Source organism: Tamandua tetradactyla, chromosome 9 (assembly GCF_023851605.1).
Source record: "Tamandua tetradactyla isolate mTamTet1 chromosome 9, mTamTet1.pri, whole genome shotgun sequence".
In the NCBI taxonomy this organism is placed as follows: domain Eukaryota; kingdom Metazoa; phylum Chordata; class Mammalia; order Pilosa; family Myrmecophagidae; genus Tamandua; species Tamandua tetradactyla.
Window position 1 is genome coordinate 91,234,519 of NC_135335.1, and position 20,515 is coordinate 91,255,033.

General features: G+C 36.0%; 1 protein-coding gene across 1 annotated transcript in view; it reads right to left on the reverse strand.

Annotated features, from left to right (window-relative positions):
• C6 (complement C6) overlaps positions 1-20,515 on the reverse strand; it is a 99,827-nt gene that overhangs the window by 21,863 nt on the left and 57,449 nt on the right. The window contains exons 9-15 of the mRNA XM_077117068.1: positions 18,663-18,788; positions 10,426-10,592; positions 8,771-8,996; positions 7,912-8,083; positions 7,490-7,601; positions 2,762-2,894; positions 1,697-1,885 (exon numbers count right to left, since the gene is read on the reverse strand). Coding sequence (XP_076973183.1) covers positions 1,697-1,885; positions 2,762-2,894; positions 7,490-7,601; positions 7,912-8,083; positions 8,771-8,996; positions 10,426-10,592; positions 18,663-18,788 — 1,125 coding nt within the window. The remainder of the gene's footprint in view (positions 1-1,696; positions 1,886-2,761; positions 2,895-7,489; positions 7,602-7,911; positions 8,084-8,770; positions 8,997-10,425; positions 10,593-18,662; positions 18,789-20,515) is intronic.

A 20,515-nucleotide genomic window follows, 5' to 3' on the forward strand; every position in this document is an offset into this window, starting at 1 on the left:
GTATTCAGCAGTCCAAATTTGTTAATTAAATTTGCAATTGGAGCTTGCTTGAGCACCCCTTGCCTTGCTCCTAGTAGAGACTGCTTCTTTTTTCCTTCAGGGACATGTCTTCAAAACAGACTGCTGTGCCAGTGGGGGAGGGGCACCCGTCTCCACAATTTGGGAGATTTTACTTTTAGTTCTGCGGTGTGGTCACTGCCCTTCCCCCTGTTACAGACTGGTGTATGATGTGTGTCCAGCTGCAGAATTCCCCTCTCCCAGCAGTTGTTTCATTCAGTTCCTGACTATTTACTTGCTGCCCTAGAGGACTAACAAGATTCCAAACATCCCTACACCACCATCTTGCCAGCAACTGAATTTTATCTTTATCAAGAATGGTTTTTGCTTGTTTCCAAATCTGTTTACATGTTATACTAGTTATTGTAATCATGTAGGTTGATTGACAATTATATAAACTGATAAAATAAAGGAGTAAAAAAAGTTACTTTAATGAAAATCCAATTAAAAACTTTGTTTGAACAAAGGTGATTTTCAAAAGAAATTTTTAAAAAAATTTCTAGTTGTGGGAAAGACAAGTAAAAAGATTAAGGGAAAAAATCTAAAAGTGTTTGGTCAAGTTGCTTCTCAAGAATTTCTGAGATTATAGTTATTCCTTCTACATCATGGAAGTCAAGGTCATGGCATCCTTGCAATCTGGAAAAGTCACATAAAAAGGTTTTCTTCAGGGTTTCAGGAAACTTCCTAGCTGTGTTTTTTTCCCATCAAATGCTGCCTTTCTTATTACTTTTACACAGTATAGGATAAACCTTTTTTAACTAAACCTTTTATGATATCTATACATTTCTAGCCTTTTATGTGTCATCTGCTGGCCTCCTTGTGTCATTTGTGGCTTCTGCAAACTCCCCCCAAATTTTCATTTAATTTCTTAAGATAATCTGCAATATATAGAAACAGGGATGGGGAAAGTCACAATGTGGAAGGGATAATTCCATAATCCAAATTTATGGTCCTCAACATTGAATGTCCATGTGGATTAGCTAGGAGATCATAGAGGGAAACATCAAATACTATAGGCCCTCCACCCCCAGTTATTGCTTAATAAAATCAGAATATGGGGCCCAGACAGAGATGGAATTTTTTTCAGTAATTTTTTGTTTTTAAAGTGTCCCACCTAGAGTGCAAAGCCATTGTTTTAGAGAAACTGATACAAGATAACATAAATATGAATGGCTTTACCCGAAGGATAAGACTTGGAACTCCAATCAGAAGAGACTTTGGGAAATAAAAGACCTGTTCCTACTTAAGGAAATTGGTGAATGAGTATATATTTTGATGTTTTAGGTTAGAATGAGGGCTTAATTATATATGTACTACTTTTTTATGGCTCTCCACTTCCAACACAACTTACAGTTAACTGTCAATTCTGTTCTTGTTAGAGGACAGAGCTGTATGCCTCAAAATATTGAAGTTTTATATTGAAAGAGAAAATTAAACTCACTCTCTAAAGATATCCACTTGACCAATAGCTTCTCATTTGCTGCCTTATCTTATTAGTTACATAGGGTGAAATATAGCCAAGCATTTCAGCAGAATCTTCTCAAAACACATGCAAGAAATAAGGACACTGCAGATGAGAATATGTCAATCTTGGGGAGCATCAGTTAAGCAGACACCAGATTCCTGAGCTGTTACTCACCTTTCTCACAAGTGAGTGAGTCTGGAATAGGCGGTGACCAGGAATCCTTCATGCATGTGTATTTCGATGGCCCAGCAACAACAAGGCCTTTGGGGCAGGTTAGCTCAATGGAGTCACCAATTTTATATAATCTCTGAAATGGTGAGATTGTCAGGACTTCCTCCACAACTGGTTTGTGGCACCCTGTTCCTGTAAGATGAGAAACATTTCAGATGTTTTTCATGGAGCAGGTGTGTAAACAAATGCAGGCAGATTGTTTTTGTAATTGAAAGTCAACTTTGATAAGAGTTACTGCATTCATTAAACTTTAGTGCCTCATGGGGGAATCCTTCTGGTCCTCTCCTCAGTCTCCTCCACTGAGAAACTCTAGTTCCATTATCTGAGCTTTCCTTGTTAAGGAACTGCATCCAGACACATTCAACTTTCATAACATTACTGGGGCCTTTTCAAGAAATGTTTTTCTTCCCTGTTCTCCCTTGTGGAAAGCCCAGTTTCAGTTCAGCTTCATGATACACCAGAATAACTCTTTGGGGTCCCTATTTGAGCCTCTTTGAATCCTGTTTTGACTTTACTGCAGCACAGGGGTATGCAGAGCCTACAAAGTTATGGGGGCAAGACCCTCCTAAAAGGACAATATGTTCACTTCAGCAAAGGTGATTGTCCTCCAAAGATCAGTGCTGTGGAGAAAACTCCATCTTAAAAACATCCTATTTCTGACACATAAAGAACACAAGTATCATCTTCCTGGACCCATTAAACTTGCATCAATTTGTATATCACACAACCAGATGTCTGTGGTTAGATGCAGTTTGCAAATTCCTGGATTTCTCTTTAAGCACATACTTCACAGTCCTATAAGTATGAAGGTAAAAGGTAGGGAGAGAGGAACTGAAATATGAAGATATTCTGAAATTTAAATTTAGCAAATGAGCCCCATTTTTTTTTGCTTCACTGTCTTTTTACCAGCATTACTAAAAAAATAGTAAAATCTGCACATCTAAAGGTGTGAATTTGCTCTATTCATTCTTTAAAGCAGCCACCCAAAATGTGTGCCCAGATTCTCACGTTGGCATTGCACATCTCCTTCTCTCCAGGTCCTGTCAGGTAAGCATCGGAAATATTGGTAGCCCACAGCTTGGAATCCAGAAAGACAGGAAATTTCAATAATTTCCCCAATCGAGTATAGTTTCTTCTCATTCTAGAATTAAAACCGAAACCAGCAAACAATTAATACTATGAATAGCAAACTCTAAACACCTCAGAGTTATCCTGGCTTCTTTCTGTTCTTCTCTCTTGTAAGTGCTCAGTCGTTGAGTCCTGTCAATTTCTACTTCTACATGTCATCCAAAGTCCTCTCCTTCTTTCCTATGCCATTGCCACCGCCTTTTCCAGGGCATTTATTATCTCTTGCCAAGACAACTTTCTAACTGATCTTTTTAATTAGAATCTTCCTCTTTAAATCCGTCTTCCTAAACTGCAACCCTAAATTGATTAGGATATATTTTTACTTAAAAATTGGTTCCCCACCACAGAGGGGTTGTTTTCAACATGTGCTTCTCAACCTGTGGCCTACCACAAGAATGGAGAGACAATATACTCACCAAGCCTTGGCTATAAACTGAATAAATAGTGTGTTCCACATTTGCAGCAAATATATACAAGTCCTATGGTGCCTAATTGACTATTAAACACCTCAAAGTGTTACTCAATTGCAATAACCTTTTGGTCATCACATATTTTCTCAATTAATAGCTAATTAACTACTCTCTTGTGGCGGGAATAGTTAAATTTTTCAAGATTCAATGGCTCTTACACTTCTTAGCTGAGAACATTAACTTTAACTTACTTTACCATCTCGACTTCCTGCCATTTCCTCCCATAAAACTTTTGTTCTAGCAAGACAAGTCCACCTGCCATTGCTTGACTATAATATTCTCTTTCATGCCTCTATCTTTTTACGTGGCTGTTCCCTCTTTCCTCAATACCATCTCTCTTCTCATCTTGACAAAATCATTCAAGACCAAACTCAAATGTAACTTCCTCTGTGAAAACTTCCTTGACTTCTCCAGCTTCATGAGCTGAACCAAGCTTTCAACTCTGGCAGCAACTTGTACAAAATTCTATTTTTATAGTGTTTATCACATTTATCAGCCCACCCTAATAATTAATTGACAACTCCAGTATCAGAACTCTGCATTAAAAATCTTTGTACAGAGCTCCATATCTGTTCGCTGAAAGGATAAAAAATCATTCTTAAGGAGATACTGTAATGTTCTTTTCATTAATTGAAAGGGAGAAGAGCACTAAGAATTGACAAAGAAGTAACTATCTGTGATGGTTTGCAACTATATATTCCCCAGAAAAACATGTTCTTAAATTTAATCCATTCCCGTGAGTATGAACTTGTTGTGAACAGGATTTTTTATTTTTATATTTCTTAATTTTTATGATTAATGACTTTTAGTATTATCATAGAGTTATGCATTCATCACCTCAAACAAGTTTAGAATATCTTCATTACTCCAAAAAAACCCCCATACTTCTCAATTCCTCTATTCTTCCCCAGCCCTATATAAACACTAATCGAATCCTGCCTATATAAATTTGTTGATATTTATATTTTATATAAATCAAGTCATACAGTATATAGTACTTTGTGTCTGGTTTCTTGTACTTACCATAATGTTTTTAAAAAGGTATTGGTATATGTATATTTTTTAATTGCAGAGTTGTAGGTTTACAGAAAAGTCATGTTCCCATATACCCCCTATTTTTAACACTTTTCATCGGTTGGCACCATTGTTACAACTGATAAAAGAATATTAAAATATTACTGTTCACAAAAAAATAAAAAATAAATAAATAAAAAGGGCTGGCCACAGTGGCTCAGTGGCAGAGTTCTCGCCTGCCATGCCAGAGACCCGGGTTTGATTCCTGGTGCCCGCCCATGCCAAAACATTTCCATTTCCAAACATTTACAATCAACCTAAACAGAAATTTTGCACAAATTAAGCCTCAACTCCCCTTTCTCTACCCCCATTCTGTGCCCTGATAGTCTATCTTCTAGAGTCTAACTCTATGAATTTATTTATTATAATTTAGTTCATATCAGTGATATCATAAAATATTTGTCCTTTTGGATACTGGCTTATTTCACTCAACATAATGCCATCAAGTTTCATCGATGTTGTTGCATACACCAGGAGTTCATCCCTTTTCACAGCTGAATAATATTCCATCATATGTATGTACCACATTTTGTTTATCCATTCTTCGAATGATGGACACCTGGGTTGCTTCCAAATTTTGGCAATTGTGAATAATGCCACTATAAACATCAATGTGAAAACATCTGTTTGAGTCCCTGCTTTCGGTTCTTCTGGGTGTATACGTAGAAGTGGGATTGCCAGATCCTATGGCAATTGCATTTTATCTTCCTAAAGAAATGCCAGACTGTCTTCCACTGCATTCACACCATTTTACCTTCCCGCCAACAGTGAATAAGTATTTTTATTTCTCTACGTCCTCTCCAACACTTGTAGTTATTTATTTTTCTTCTTAAAATAGTGGCCATTCTAGTAGGTGTGAAATGATATCTCATTTTGGTTTTGATTTATATTTCGCTAATAACTAGTGATGGTGGACATCATTCATGGACTTTTTAACCATTTGTATATCTTCTTTGGAAAAGTATCTATCCATGTCTTTCACCCATTTTAAAACTGGGTTGTTTGTTTTTTTATTAAGTTGTAGGATTTTTTCATATATTCTGGATTTTAAACCCATCTTGTTTATGTGGTTTCCAAATATTTTCTCCCATTGAGTAAGCTGCCTTTTCACCTTCTTGACTTAAAACCTATAAGTATATGTGGCAACTGTCAAGTTTAGGCCAACACACTCTGCTGGACTGACAAAACCAGGAAACATCTAAAGTCATTGCTGCTTGCCTCTTAGGGGTAGGACTTGTTTCTTGCTCACTGAACAAATTTTATCATGTGCTATAACATAATTGTTCCAGTCTGGAATTGGGCATATCTGCCTCTGTTTGCATCTGTACAAGGGGCCTTTTTTTTGTTAGAAACTCTAAGATGTGCTCAATAAGAAAAATTAAAACCATGTTGCTTTTGAGTAAAAGCAAGTGTCAGATAGAGAGTAGACCTTTAATAAAACAAAGAATGTATTTGTGTGAAAAAAGCAAACATATAACCTAAATTTATAATGGGAGTTATAAGAATAAAAAGTCAATGCTAAAATCTCTTGTGTGGGGCGGGCCACGGTGGCTCAGCAGGTAAGAGTGCTTGCCTGCCATGCCTAGGGACCTGGGTTCGATTCCCGGTGCCTGCCCATGTTAAAAAAAAAAAAAAGTCAAAAAAAATCTCTTGTGTGTTTTTAAAATGACAATGTCTATGCTTTTAACAGTGTTTTCAGGTAGCTGGCAAGATAGACGAAAAGTTATTTAGGTATCTGAATCTGACAATATATAACTTATTTGAGATAATATTTTGGAGCAGGGATTGGCAACATTTTCTATAAAGGGCCAGCTTTGCAGGCCAAATGGTCTCTGTCACAGCTACTCACCTTTACCATTGTAGTAGAAAACAGCTGGAGACAATATTTAAACATATGACATGACTGTGCTCCAATACAGCTTTATTTATAAAACAGGTAGTGGGCTAGATTTGGACTGAGGACCACAGTTGGCTCACACCTATTCTACAGTCTCTTGAACCAGTAGCATTGCTATCACCTGGGAACTTGTGAGATATGGACATTTCTTGGCTGCACCCAAGACCTAGTGAATCAGGAACCCTAGGAGTGGGACGCAGCCACTCCAGCTGATTCTGTTGTATTTTAGAGTTTTAACAAGCCCTCCAGCTGATTCTGTTGTATTTTAGAGTTTAAAAACCTCTCTTCTAGAGTAAAGATACTTAAATTTTCTTCACACAAAATACTCCACACACACCCCTCCCCACCCTCGCCCAGGAACTTTTAAGCATGGTACCTTATGCATGGGCAGAACACAAATGACCACAGAAGATATATTAGCCCAGCTTATGCTCTGCAGATATTTATTTGCTGGTCTTGGAGAATCAAGGGTTATTGACTTTGTTTATAAATATGATACAGTTGGAAAAAAGATTGATTTATAGACATCACTGAATTTAAGAAACATAAAACTGATTTGGGAACATGCTTTCTGTGATCAATTTCAAATACTATCTACCTCCTGCAAAATATATATCTAAAGCCACTGGCCTTTCTGACAAAGTATTTGTAATTGTTTTAACTATTCATTTTCTTAAATAAAAAACTCATAGAAATCTCTTGTGACTTAATAAAAAAGATAAAACTAATTTAAAAACACATTGAAATTGTGTTGAATGGTTAAGATTTCTATAGATTTCTAACCTAATAAGACATTACATGATTGTAGCCAAGATTCTGATAGTTCTCTTGATGTTTGGTATCTGATAATGCTGATATCCCTCTGATAACATGCCTTAGGTAGCAGCTTAATTTGCTTGGACTCAGAAATAAGCAGCCAGGTCTTTGTTGAATATTCTTACAAAGTTGACCAAACCTATATTGTGTTAAATCTCTTTCCATTCACATAAATATACCATTATAACTTCCAATGTCGCAAAGTATTTCCAAAGTTCTGTTTTTTTTTCACTTTTTAAGTCCATTGATTATTGAAATAAGAAAGTAATAACTCTTATTAAAAGAAAATTCATACTTTTCAAGTTCTATATTTTTGAGCATCAGATCTAAAGTGTAGTTCAGGACGCTTACCCTGATAAATCCATTTTCTGGAGGAAAAGGCAGAGGACACCCTGAATCTGATTCTATCTCAGGAAGATCTATCTCTCTCATTTCTTCATCATCACTGATACATGGTTGTCCACTAAAAGGGAAAAATAAATATATGAATATATATCCATATCCATATGTGCATATACATATTTATGTATTTATGTATGTACATATATACATATGTGTGTGTAAATAAATATGGGTGTATTGTGTGTTTTAAAAAGAGAAAAAGTATTACATAGAGAGGAAGGAGTTACAGCAGATACAATGTCCACTAGTATGCTCTGTTGGAATAGGTAAAAGTCTAATTATTTCTTTACTCAGCTGTAGGATAACAAATATCTTAACCCTTTATGTTAGTGGGGCTAAATGCCCCATTCTTTCCCCAAACCCATGCTTACTTGTTTTCCATTATTGAAAATGTGCAGTCCTCCTCTTGCCTCTTCTCTCCCTCACAGGGCTTCCCTCCTTGTTGGGGTGCAGGGTTATTGCATTCTCGGATTCTTGATCTCCTATAAGTAGCATCACATGTGCTCCAGGCAGACCAGCAACCCCAGTTTCCATCTCTTGCATCTGGAACAGAGGATCATGGGAGAGTTTGGATTTGCAACCTGGCCAATCTGTTTTCCACACTTTTTAGCTGTGTGTAGTATCATAGGGTGATTGTGTAATATCACAGGGTTTTTGTGAAGATTAAAGTAAATTACCTCTGGAAAGTGCCTGACACATTGCTGACTTCCTTTCCCTATTTCCTCAAGCTTGAATCAACTATAAAGACATTTAATATATAAAATCCATCCCAAGTAGGATTTGAGGTAACTATAAACATTACTTAGCCCAGTATGAACATTGCTTTGGCTTAATGTATGCTTTATTACAAGTGAATCTTCACTACATATTATAATTTATATGAGGTTTATAATAACAGTATATTTTATTTTATAGTATATTTTGTTTTGTTTTGTTTTGTGGTATAGGCATTGGGCTACGTATTTAATGAATTTAATCCTCAGATAGATACTATTATCATCCCCACTACATGCATAAAAAATGAAACAAGGTAGGTTACAACTGAGACTTAGATCAGGTCTGTTTGACATTAGATTATAATAATCACAGGATTATTTTTCCTGTGAGTTTGCACACAGAATGGAGGTTACGAGCAGAAGATTTTGTTTGGTTTTGTTTATACAGTTGACCACCTAGAATGCAGTTGGGAGGGGAAAGGTGCCTACCTCACAATATGTTTCTGATACTTACTAGATTTATAGTCCGGGGAACGTTTCTCACAGTTGTCACCATAGGTGCCGCTCTGGCACAGACACAGACACTCAGTCCCTGAGAGCATGGGCCGGCCATTATTAGGGCATGGAGCACACTTGCAAGGGTCAAACTTGGCTGCATATTCTTGAAAAGCTTTCTTGAGGTTGTTCCTTTTCGTCACTGCGCAGGGGATGTTTCTTACCAAGTTCATGATGGGAGCAAGCTAAAAGCAGATGATAAACAGGAGGTCCAGATAAGCAATATGCTGCCATTGCTGCCCGATTCTCATGGAATGAAAGACAAGAGATGGAAAATCCTACAATTCATGCGGATTATTGCAGAATATAAAATATCTGGGTATAGGACCCAGTGGAGAAAAGTCCTCTGAAGAAGGCCTGGGTAGAACAACTCTAGGCAAAATCAATCAGCTTCTGCTGTCCCCAATGTACGGCAAGTGTGACATATCTAGAACTTATTTTCCCTGGAAGTCTCCTTTGAAGGACGTCTCATTTGAGGCATCCCACATTATATATTAGGCATCAAATGCCTACATTAGTGTACTGAGAGAGGTGGCCAAGATTTAGACAGCTCATTAATTCTCTGCCAAAACCTCATTAAATTTGACTCAAGCAGAAAAATCTGAGAATGAAGAAGGAAGTCTCTCACTGTTCCATCCTTCCAGGGACAGTATTGGCTTTTGGTACAGCCAGATGAGAAAATGTGGCATGGGAGATAATGAAGAAATGAATCTTCCAGTAGGATGAATGGAAGACTTAACAAACAAATGGAGCTAACCAAAAATCAGGGTTCATTTTATTAACTTTTTAAATCCCCAAGAAATGACTATTTTAGGGCAAGGTCTAACTTATAAGTATGAAGCTGAGCAGTTGGAGCTTGTTCTCCTATCATAACCTATTGAACTCAATGTACCTTATTTGCTGTATGTAAATGATTTCAACTATATAATGATCAAACTCCTTTTTCTTCATTTACATGTAATGAACATAATATCTTCCTTGGGGTCATTTGCTACATACTTGTGGTTTTAGTAATGCTGGTTAAAATGATGTACAATCAATAATAAAAATCACCTCTTCATGTTATTACAACAAATATACTATTGGTGAATTGAATCACTAGTGATAAAAACAGAAAGATAAATAGCTCTAAAATCCCATTTATCCCACAGGGTCATACATGAAGATTTACAAGAGCTCATCAAATAAAAAGTTGTAAACAAAACAAACCAGAAAAATGAAGCAAGAAAAAAAGAAAAGAAAAAACGCCCCCAAAACAAAAAATCAACCAACCTCATCTCCCTTCCACAGAAATCAGTTTTCTTATATACGTGGGAGGAAACCAAAAGTAATTCTTAAGACAAATCTGAGCAATTTTATTCCCTGTGTTCCTTTTCCTGATATTTCACATGTTAGGAATACTAAATACTGTACTATAGAATGGTTATTTGAAATGCAAAAGCAATAGATGAGCAATTTAGTGTTAAGCAAAAAAGGTACATTGTGCATGCCTACTAACAGAAGTCATTTACCTTGTCATCTAAGAGAGAAATAGAAAAGGAATTGTGTGATGTGTAATTTGGGCTGCTAAAGAATTACTTCAATTCTTTCACCCATAATGCTTTTTAATCTTACCTCAAAATTAATCACAACAGGGTTTTCCTTCACTGATTCTAACCAATCAGAGAGAACCTTCTCTTCTGGCTCTGAGCTCCCTTTCTCCCATGCCAAAGCTGCCGCATACTCACTTCTCCCTCCACGCACGAGGGATATGGCTTTCTCTGCTCCCTGAGTAAATGAACCTGCAAGGCATTTCAAGAAAATTACCCATTTAGTTCTATTGCAAATTCATATTTTAAAGAAAAGTCTATTTGCATGGAGAGAGAAGTAAGTGGCAAAGTAATTTAGCTCCATTAAGTAAGCTAAGTGAAAATTAAGAGATTACTCTTGTTTCATTCCTATAGGGAGTTTAATATTAGAAATGATAATTGTGCTGACAGATACTACTTATTAAACATCTTGTATATGCCAGGTACTTCATATACATTCACTTACATAATGTTCACAACAACACTGAGAAGTAGATGTTATAAACGTGGACATTGATTCGAAAAGTAATTTGACCTGAATCACAAGGCTACTAAGAAGCGGTGCTGGTAAACAAAGGCAGGCCAAGTCCTTGAGCACTCTGCCCCCTTCTCTTTGAGCTTGCCTCCCAGCTTTTGATTTATATTAGCTTATATCTTGGGCATAAGCTAATATAAACCACATGGCTTCTGACATCCCACCAATTGACTGCAATGCCAAGACTACAAATTACAGAAAATGATAGAATGCTTATAAGAGTAAAGAAAGGAGAAAAGCACAATTAGCCAAGGCGGGACAAAAGTAAACCTCAGAGTGAGAGTTGGCACAATCTTTCTTCAGAGGAAATGACCTTTAAATGTTGAACAGTTCTTTTATATAAACTATCAAAATAATTCCTATCAATTAATGATAACTTTAACTACCCATATGGTAGGTATTGAGTAATTGGAAATTGTAGGGAGAAATAAAAAGCAAATGAAAAGGGAGTTAGTGATATGGTTGATAGCTAGGAGTGTTAATTTGGGTATCTATACATGAGTCCCTGGAAGAATTAGCCATGCTTCTACTGCTAGAGTAAGATAATCTAAAATTGTTAGAGCAATGACTGAAATGCTCTCCTTATGAAGAAGGCAGTATAGTTGTTTTCAAAGTGAGATAGCATAATATAGAGGAGTGTATGAAGAAAATTTTAGAAGTTTTTATTTTTCATATAAAAACAGGGGAGAGATTAGTTTTTGCCAATTTATCATATACTACTGGTCAGTGGTTATGATGCACCATTTCACATTTGGATTGTTACCCTGTATTTCGTAAATTGATTGACACTGGTCAGGGTTACATAATAGACATATAATAGACATGGTATTCTGAAGGAAGAGTGAGAGCTAAGTCTATTTATAGTTCTGTTCACTAATTGGAACAGTACTAACCCTCATAAGTGAGCAAGTGACTTACAAATAACCCAGAAAGAAAATGCAGATTGAAGATGATACAAATAATGCAAGCATAAGCAAAGCAATTAGTAAAAGTGGATACTGCTACTCCTAATACAAACTTCTCACAAGCCATAACATGAAATTAAAATCAAAGCTGGCTAAACACATGTCAAAAATTTCAAGGAGATTCTGTGAAATATGGATGTACATTAATGATGCACCTGGCCCTAAGTGTAAAAAAACAACACTTTAAGAAAAACAATGAAAATTCTATTTCATATATGCTAACTCAAATTTTCTTTTTTCTACATTTGTACAATGTTTGTGAATAATCTATTTTGAAAATAAAACTCATATAATGTTTAATAAATATGCACACATTAGGGGTATGTTAAAAATTTTACTCTTGTCACAAATTCAAAAAGTTTGAAGCCCAATGATTTAATAGAATCAGCTCAGGATTTGAAGTAGACAAATCTGTGTTCTTGGATGTGCTTTGCTCTCCACTGTCTCTTTGATTTCAGGCAAATTGTCATCCTAATTAATTAACAGTTTTGGAGAATCCACTATGTGTCAGGCATTAAAATTGAGAGGAATATAAAATGTGGTTTCTGTATACGAGAGACAGTTTCTCGAGGAGGAGGCAGGATAGGTACCTAGAAATAATATCAAAACTATGGAAAACTGAAGAAGGAAGGATAAAAAAGAGAGAAGAAGGAAAGAAGGGAAGGAAAGAGAAAAAGGAAAAGACAGAAAAGGAAAACCAAAGACCAATAAAACAAACAGTGGTCTTGGCTAAGTGAAAAATCAATGATTCCTGAGCTAGCAAAATGGAAGAATTCTGAGCTCTTTGGCAATTAGAAAGAGTGGTGGTATGCCTTAAGGAGGACTAACATGGACCTTGAAACAAAGGCAAGTTCTACAAGGGAAATGATAGCTTTCTGAGCCTTGGGAATACAGGGACAAGACCTGGAATCAGAGGCAGGAGAGACATGTTCTGAGACAAATGTGTGTAGGCGTCAGTCTGAGTTGAAGTTGAAGGTTCCCATAAGGAAGGAACAGCTGAATAGAGCAGATCTGGATATAAAGTCAAGGGAGTGGGACCTCATTCTCAAGGTTTAGAAACAACTGCAATCTCTAGAAACAATGTGAGATTTTTAGTTGGGGAATTGGCACTGTTCAGGAATATTGGCAGAGTTGTGTTCACTGAATTTGCCATTTTCTCCTCTCTTTCGTACAAACTAAAAACTGTTGGTCGATATTTGTCATTCCCTTCTTCCAATTCCTCTATATCAATTTAGTTTACTTGGGAGTCCTGATTCCACCCTGGTATTGTCTCATATATTTTAACACATTTTTCCACTGAAGTATAACATACACACAGATTACGCAAATCATAAGTATACAGCTTAATTAATTTTTACAAAGTGAACATGCCCAAATAATTACTCTCCATATCAATGGTGCCAATCATCTTTTCATGTGTTTAATGGATATCCTTTTCTGTGAAGTGCTGGTTAGACACTGATGCTGATTACTTTTTAAATTGATTTTTTGCCTTTTTTCTTTTTGATTTGTAGAAATTCTTCACATATTCTGTATCTGAGTCCTATGTCAGATTGCATTTTTCTGTATTTTTTAAAATTTTACTGCCTATTTACCTATACTATATGTCTCTATTATACACCACTTGGGCAATAGCAAAATATGATGAATTGAATATTTAATATGGGTCAGACTTTGCTCTTAACACTTTATATGGATTATTTTATTTAATTTTCATAGTAAGTCTAAGAAGCAAATATTACTATTGTTTTCATTTTATGCATGAGAAAACTGAAGCACAGAAAGATTAAGCAAGTTGGTTTAGATCACACAGACAATAAAAAGGGGAGCCAAAGACTGAACACAGGCAGTCTGGTCTACAAATTTAATTGGTGAATCTAATGCACCACAGCTAGAAATAATCTTTCTAAAGAGCATTTTACTTTTCTACTTAATAATTTTTTTTTTACTTCCCCATAGATTCCAGTACAGTGTTTTGCTCAATACTAATTTTGTGAGTATCTTGGTAAAGCATTTTGTGGGGAAACTGCACTCCATATCAGCCTCTTCAAATCACAATGTTCCAATTTGAAAAACTCTAAAAAGTTCTATATACTTCTGTTATACTCAAAGTTTTCACATGTAATACCTATGTACATCCTGCAGATAATGAATCTTCAACAAGATTAAGTCCAAATTCTTTAGCAAGGCATCTAAGTCCTGTTTAATTGTGAACCAAACTTCCCTTTTCAACTTCATTTCACAAATCTCCTTTTTATTTACCCAGTGCTCAAGCCAAGTTGAGATATTTATTTACCATTCTTTGCCTCTCTGTACCTGTTTTCGCATCTATAAAATGGAGAAAATAATAGTACCAGTCTCACCAGGTGGACTGTTGTGAGGATTAAAAACCTAAACACAAACCCCTTAGAACAGTGCTTGGTATTTGCTAAAAGTTGAATAAAGGTTGATAAGTTATTATTCTCTCTTTGACTCATTTAAGTGTATACTGAGACATATCTATTAAACATTTTCAATGTGCCAGATGCAATGCTAAACACTGAGGACATAAAATCCATGCCACTGTCCTAAATTTACTTATGGCTTAGTGGAAGAAACAGAAAGTAAACATTATACTGTGTGATGAGTGATATGATGTTGTAAACATAGGTTGCAGAGAAAGCAAGTAGGAGGGCGCTAAGGTCTCCTTATGAACAAAGCTGAAGGTGGTAACCAGAAAACCCTTCTTAGAAGATATAACATTTGAACTGTCTGCTGAAAGTGATACTTTCATGAATTGACTGGTTTCAAATAAACATTACATCTTTTTATTTTGTATTAAAACATCAAGTAATACAGAAAAACACAATTATTATTCCCCTTGTTGCTTGTTGCTTAGTTTTAGTTTTATGCATTAAATGGACTCAGTTTTCATTGTCTTACCTTTGCTCACCATTTCTTCTTTCCTGAATTATGCATTTATCTATTGGAGTAATAACTTGATGCTAGTTTTTATATGTGCTTCTTAACTCCCTTACTTTCTATCATTCCTCTTAGAATTCAAGCTGCATCATATACTTTCTCTACATACAGTCTCAGATGAGAGAGAACCCAGAAAGAAAAAGAATCAAATTTTGTCTTTTAAGACTTCAATTATACTTTTGTAAATCAATAGCAAAAATCCTAGATTAAAAAAAAATCATAGATTTTAAGGCCATGGTTTTCAGTGTCAAGAGTCAAGGTTGAACAACTAACCAAAAAGTCTTGAGTGCCTAATGCTTGAGTTTAAATATCAATAGGCAAATCTGCTATGACTCAAAACATAGAATTTATAACTTCAATAATAGAATGATAAAGAATGACACATCATGACATAAAAGCCATTTTACTTCCCAAAAGGAGAAAAAGATGAGCAATGGGGAGATTTGAAAACACTGGATAAGTGATGACTAAAATTTAGAAGCTGATGCATTCCTCAGGAAGCCTAAGCATTCTACCACATTGGGCAGTGTCGGGTGGAGTGGTAGTACAAGGGATACTTGATAGAAACCAAAATAGATGTGTAAGAATCTACAGCAGGAGGAACAATCACCTGCTTTCTTTAGGACTAGGATGGAAATGGCAAGCCTTGTAAGGAATCCCTACATTCAACATGGCACCTAGGTATGTGGTCCCTCATGTAGTCTTTAAGTCTCTCATACTTCATTATGATGTGTGGAAAGCATGAAAGAGTTCCCTAGACCTCAAAGAAGGTGAAGAAGTCTTGGGAGAGGGTTAAAGATACAAAGGGGGCTGAAGTTGTATGAAGAATATTCAAAAGATATGGACCTAATAAACAAAGGCCAAGGCAAGGTCATGTACACTGGCAGTGGACACCAGTGCATAATGATGAAAATCAGAGGGGGAAAATGACATCTTTTCTGGACCAGAAGAGGCAGGGTACACCATGTTAGGCAAAGGCCCTATTCTTCCTCTGATGCCAGGATACTACCTGATGCCTTCAATATACACTTACACACACATGCACACATACACAGGTAATCCCTGGAAATAGGAAAAAAGAAGAATAAAGTTGATGCTGAATTTGTCCAAGAATTGAAACCCAGAATAACTGGGTGACATTACATAGGCGATTTTATTTTATTTTTACCACTTAGAAAGTTCTGGAATTTAAGAGATATGTTGAGTTCTATTTTAGACAAATAAAAATTCTATTTTAGTACAGCTGATTTATTCCAACTATTCTTTTCATTCATCTCTTTGTTGGATGGATTTTATTGTTGAGTGGTTTTTTCCAGTGGGTACTCATGAATTTACTTTTCCAGAATCTTTTATACTTTGAGATGTCTTGTTATCTTTAGATAAAATGCATTTTCTATCTTTCAGAAACTTAAGGACATTCTTTTATTGTCTTCTAGAATTTCATTTTATTATGAAGTCTGAGGCCAGTCAGATGTGGCTGTCACTCTTGTTTTGTAGGAGATTTGTTCTTTCAGCTCAGATACTTGAAGAGTTCATTTAAAAAATCTTTGTATTTTGTAAATTAACCAGAAATTGTCTTGAAGCTGCATATTTGAAGCAATATTCCTGTTACATATATTCAAGAAAAATTTCATTCTTTACTTTGGGGACATAAACAAGTTTTTAATAGCTTTTCTGTTTAATTTCTTAAGATTTCTATTTCAGACATGCTAAAATATGCTGAATTACATTTTGTCATTCTATTTCCTTTATATTTTCTTTAATTACTTTTATTATCTGATTTTTTTCTCTGAATTCATGGTGATTATTTGTGTAGTCAACTTCATTAGTTTTATTTTCAGACAGTAATATTTTGTCCTTACACTGTCTAATTTATAACCATAATGATGATGTATCTCAATGTTTATTTTTGTACTCTAGCTCTGAAATCCCCCTTTTTAATTAATTCAGATATTTAATATTTTCTATCTCTGAGCTCTTGACTTATTGATTCATATTCTTATCAAGTTATTCTATTGTATGATAAACTAATAAAGAATCTGCATCCATTCTCTGGTTTATATTACTAGATTGCATATCTAGTAATATAACATAGCTTTTATAAGCTATGTTCCTTCTCCCCTTTTTTCTGTTTTGTTCTGATATAATATCAGAACAAAATGCATAACTGTCAAAACAGTTCTCATTTTGCTAACACTGTACATGGGCATCTATATGTAGACCATTTACATATTCTGATGATGTGTTTAAACTTATATTTAGTATTATGGTAATATGATATTTTTACTTGATCCTTGTCTGTCAATCCCATGATAATATATACTTCATATTTTGAAAGATTCTGTGATTCTGATTTCCTTTGTTCTGAGCCAAATGAGTAGCAACCAGCCAGCCAAATTCAAGAAATAAGAGAATTTTACAAAGAAGTAGTTATTTATAATGATAAGGCATAAGAGAGAGCATGACTTGTTTGGAAGACTGCATAATATTTAGGAAGATAGAGAGAGAGGCAGGACCTTATCTTTTTTTGAAGGTGAGGATTTATGATAAGATTTTGCCTTGGAGAAAACACCTCTCTGGAAATAATTAGAATCTATTGAAGGGAGGCAAGGAGACCAGTGAGGGGGGGTTCTGTGATAAAACAGGTGGGAAACAATGAGAACTTCAGTGGAGGGTGGGTCCATGGAAATAGATGGGGACAGATAGTAGAGCTAGTAGGGAGGTAGAGTGGATTATGCATGGTTACTAATTTCATGAGGAGGCCTGAAAGAGGGAGAAATAAACACAAGACCCAAGTTTCTGACTTGGCTGATTGAGTTGATGGTGGTGCCATTCATCAAGATTAGGACTATTGAAGGAGAGGGAAGGGGAAAGGAGCCAAATGTTGTTAGCCACTGTGATAGTCTCTTACATGCATCACATTGCCTAATCATCACATCACTTTTTTTTTTTTCTAAACCCCAAGACTGGGGGCTCAGTCTATAGCTTTGGTTGTCCATACTGCTTGTGAGAATATCAAGAATTCAACTTGAGGAGGTAGAATTTTCCCCTGTTGTCACCATTCCCCGAAGGGGACTTTGCAAATGCTTTTCCACTCACTGATCAAATCACTCTGGGATTCATCGGGGCATCAGTCTGGACAAACCAACAAAATCTCATGACCTACCCAAGGTTCCATGTACTTATGGTGTTCAACCAAGCTATCTACATAAGTTATATTAGGAAATGCACTAGTCAAAATATAAATTTTGTATCAAACTGACTTGTGTCTTCTTTCTTCAGTAAGAGGATTTTGGATTCACCTGGATTTTCTTTCCCTCTCTTTCTATTTGTCAAAATCTTCTATAGTCTTTGATGCACAGCCCAATGTAATTTTTCTTATAAAACTTGAAGTACTCTGATCTGGAGAATCATGTTCAGTAGTAGTACTTCCATAGTTTGTTTTAACACCTCTCTTAGATCCTTATCAGTCTATATTTTCCAAGGTTATTTATATGTATACTTACTGGTAGCTCCTTGATAGGAAGGCCTGATTCACACTCTTTACTTTACAGTGCCTAATATTGAGGTCTGTCCATTGGAGGTATCAATACATGTTCATTTAATTGAACATCATAAGTATAAGATAAGGAAAACTTCAACCATTTTCCCTTTGCAAGGAGTGTTAATGATATTTTATGTGAGACTTCCTCCCTTTCTCACTCCTACCCAAGGACTTTGGATAGATAATGGTTAAATAAAAAGTTAAACATAGTATAATCATGTTCAATATGATAAATAACAGCTAGCTTCAGGACACAGGGGATGCATTGCTAGTGTTACCTTCATATTTCTCTGACAGTTTGTTTATTTTGCACCGGTGTTCCACTTTTGTTGTCTTAAAAAATAAAAGGTAGCGTTTCGTTGTTTCAATCCGGACACAATTTTGGGATTCTTCCTCTGTTAAACCTAGGAAATGGAGCACAAACAGAAAACACTCAGATGTACCACTGAGAATTGAGAGAAGAGGATCATGAGACTCTGGTTGCGTCTAGAGCTAATTTTTATTTCCGACAGATACTACATGTCATCCCCATATTCTCCAGTTTCTGTAAATTCGAGTGACTAATGGCTTTTACTTATAAATCTAATCCAGCACAGGTGCTGAATCTACCCTGAATATAAAAGGTACCTGCAAGTCTGCCCATCTCCTCCTTCAATGCTGGCCCCAAGAAGCACACATGGCATCACTATGGCACTTCTCGTGTAGACCAGTTTGTCTCTCTTCATTGTTTGCCTCTGGTTGACACTCCCACAGAATGAACTACTAAACTTCCACTTCCTAGCGGCTACTGTTACTGTGTACTCCCGTAGATCAAGAGATTAACACATGCTGTGTTCTGTACCCCACACCCAGACCCACTGTCTACACTACAATGGATTCTGTGAGACCTGAATGCCCAAGTTCCTTCAGGAAAATAAATCCATCTAGTCTACTTCACTTGTTTCCTTGTTCATCACTGTTTTAGTTTGCCAGGGCTGCTGTAACAAAGTAGTCCAGACCAGTTGGTTAAACAACAGGAATTCATTGTATCACAGTTTTGGAAGTTAGAAGTCCCAAAGTCAAGGGCCATGCTTTCTCTGAAGTCTGTAGTGTTCCCATGGTGACTTGCCGGCAATCTATACTCAATCTCTGCCTCTGTCATTTGGTCCTCTCTCTCCCATCTGCCTCCTAATATTGTGTCCAAACAACCTTTACTTATAAGGACTCCAGTCATATTGAATTAAGAACCACCCTGATTATTTTGCTTGGCCTTACCTTAGCTAAGAACAACTTCAAAGATCTTATTTACAAATAGGTTCACATCCAAAGGATCCAGAGTGAGGACTTAAACAGTTTTTTTTTTCTGGGAAACGTGATTCAGTCCATAACAATCACCTAGACTATCAGCTTTGCTAGTCATCTTTCTTTTGTTGAATGCTTTGTTTCATACTTTTTTGTACTTCCTCTTCCTCATCTAGTGACTCACTCTGCTCCTCCTCCCAAAATACTTTTATTTTACTTTCAGAAATTCTGACTCTTTGACCCATAATCCTCTCTTGTCAGCAGCCTCACTGACTGTTCCCTCTACCTTTTTGCCTTCAAGCCTGTACTTCATACTGTTTCCCTGTTGTCTCCAGAGAAAACTGATACTGCCTCATTCAAACTCCTACTAGGTTTAAGAGTGGAATTGGTCTCTTTCTATTTTCCTGGTGTGGCTTCCATTAGATGCCCCTCCATATCGAAATATTGTAAAGTCCTTTGATGCTCTGAAGCTCAAGAGATCTGGTTATAATACTTCTAGCTCTCATTTCTCTTCTCTTTTAGTAAACTTACAAACATTCAATTGTTGAAGATTTTGGCATCTGAATCACACTTTCCAATTGTAATACTTGCCATCATTCTTATTGTTTTTAAAATATTCTGTTCCTTCGCCTCTCCTCAATCATCTTATTGTTATTGCCTCTCTGCTGCCACATTCAAACTCATAAATAGGAGCATGTCACCTATTTAGCTTTTTAACAAGAATTTGTTTCATACGTATTATGTGTCAGACCATGCTAATATTTGAAGATAAAACAATGAGCAAGACAGAATGATCTTCGTCCTCTGAACTTATAATATTACAGGTGATTTGGATATGGAGATGGTGTCA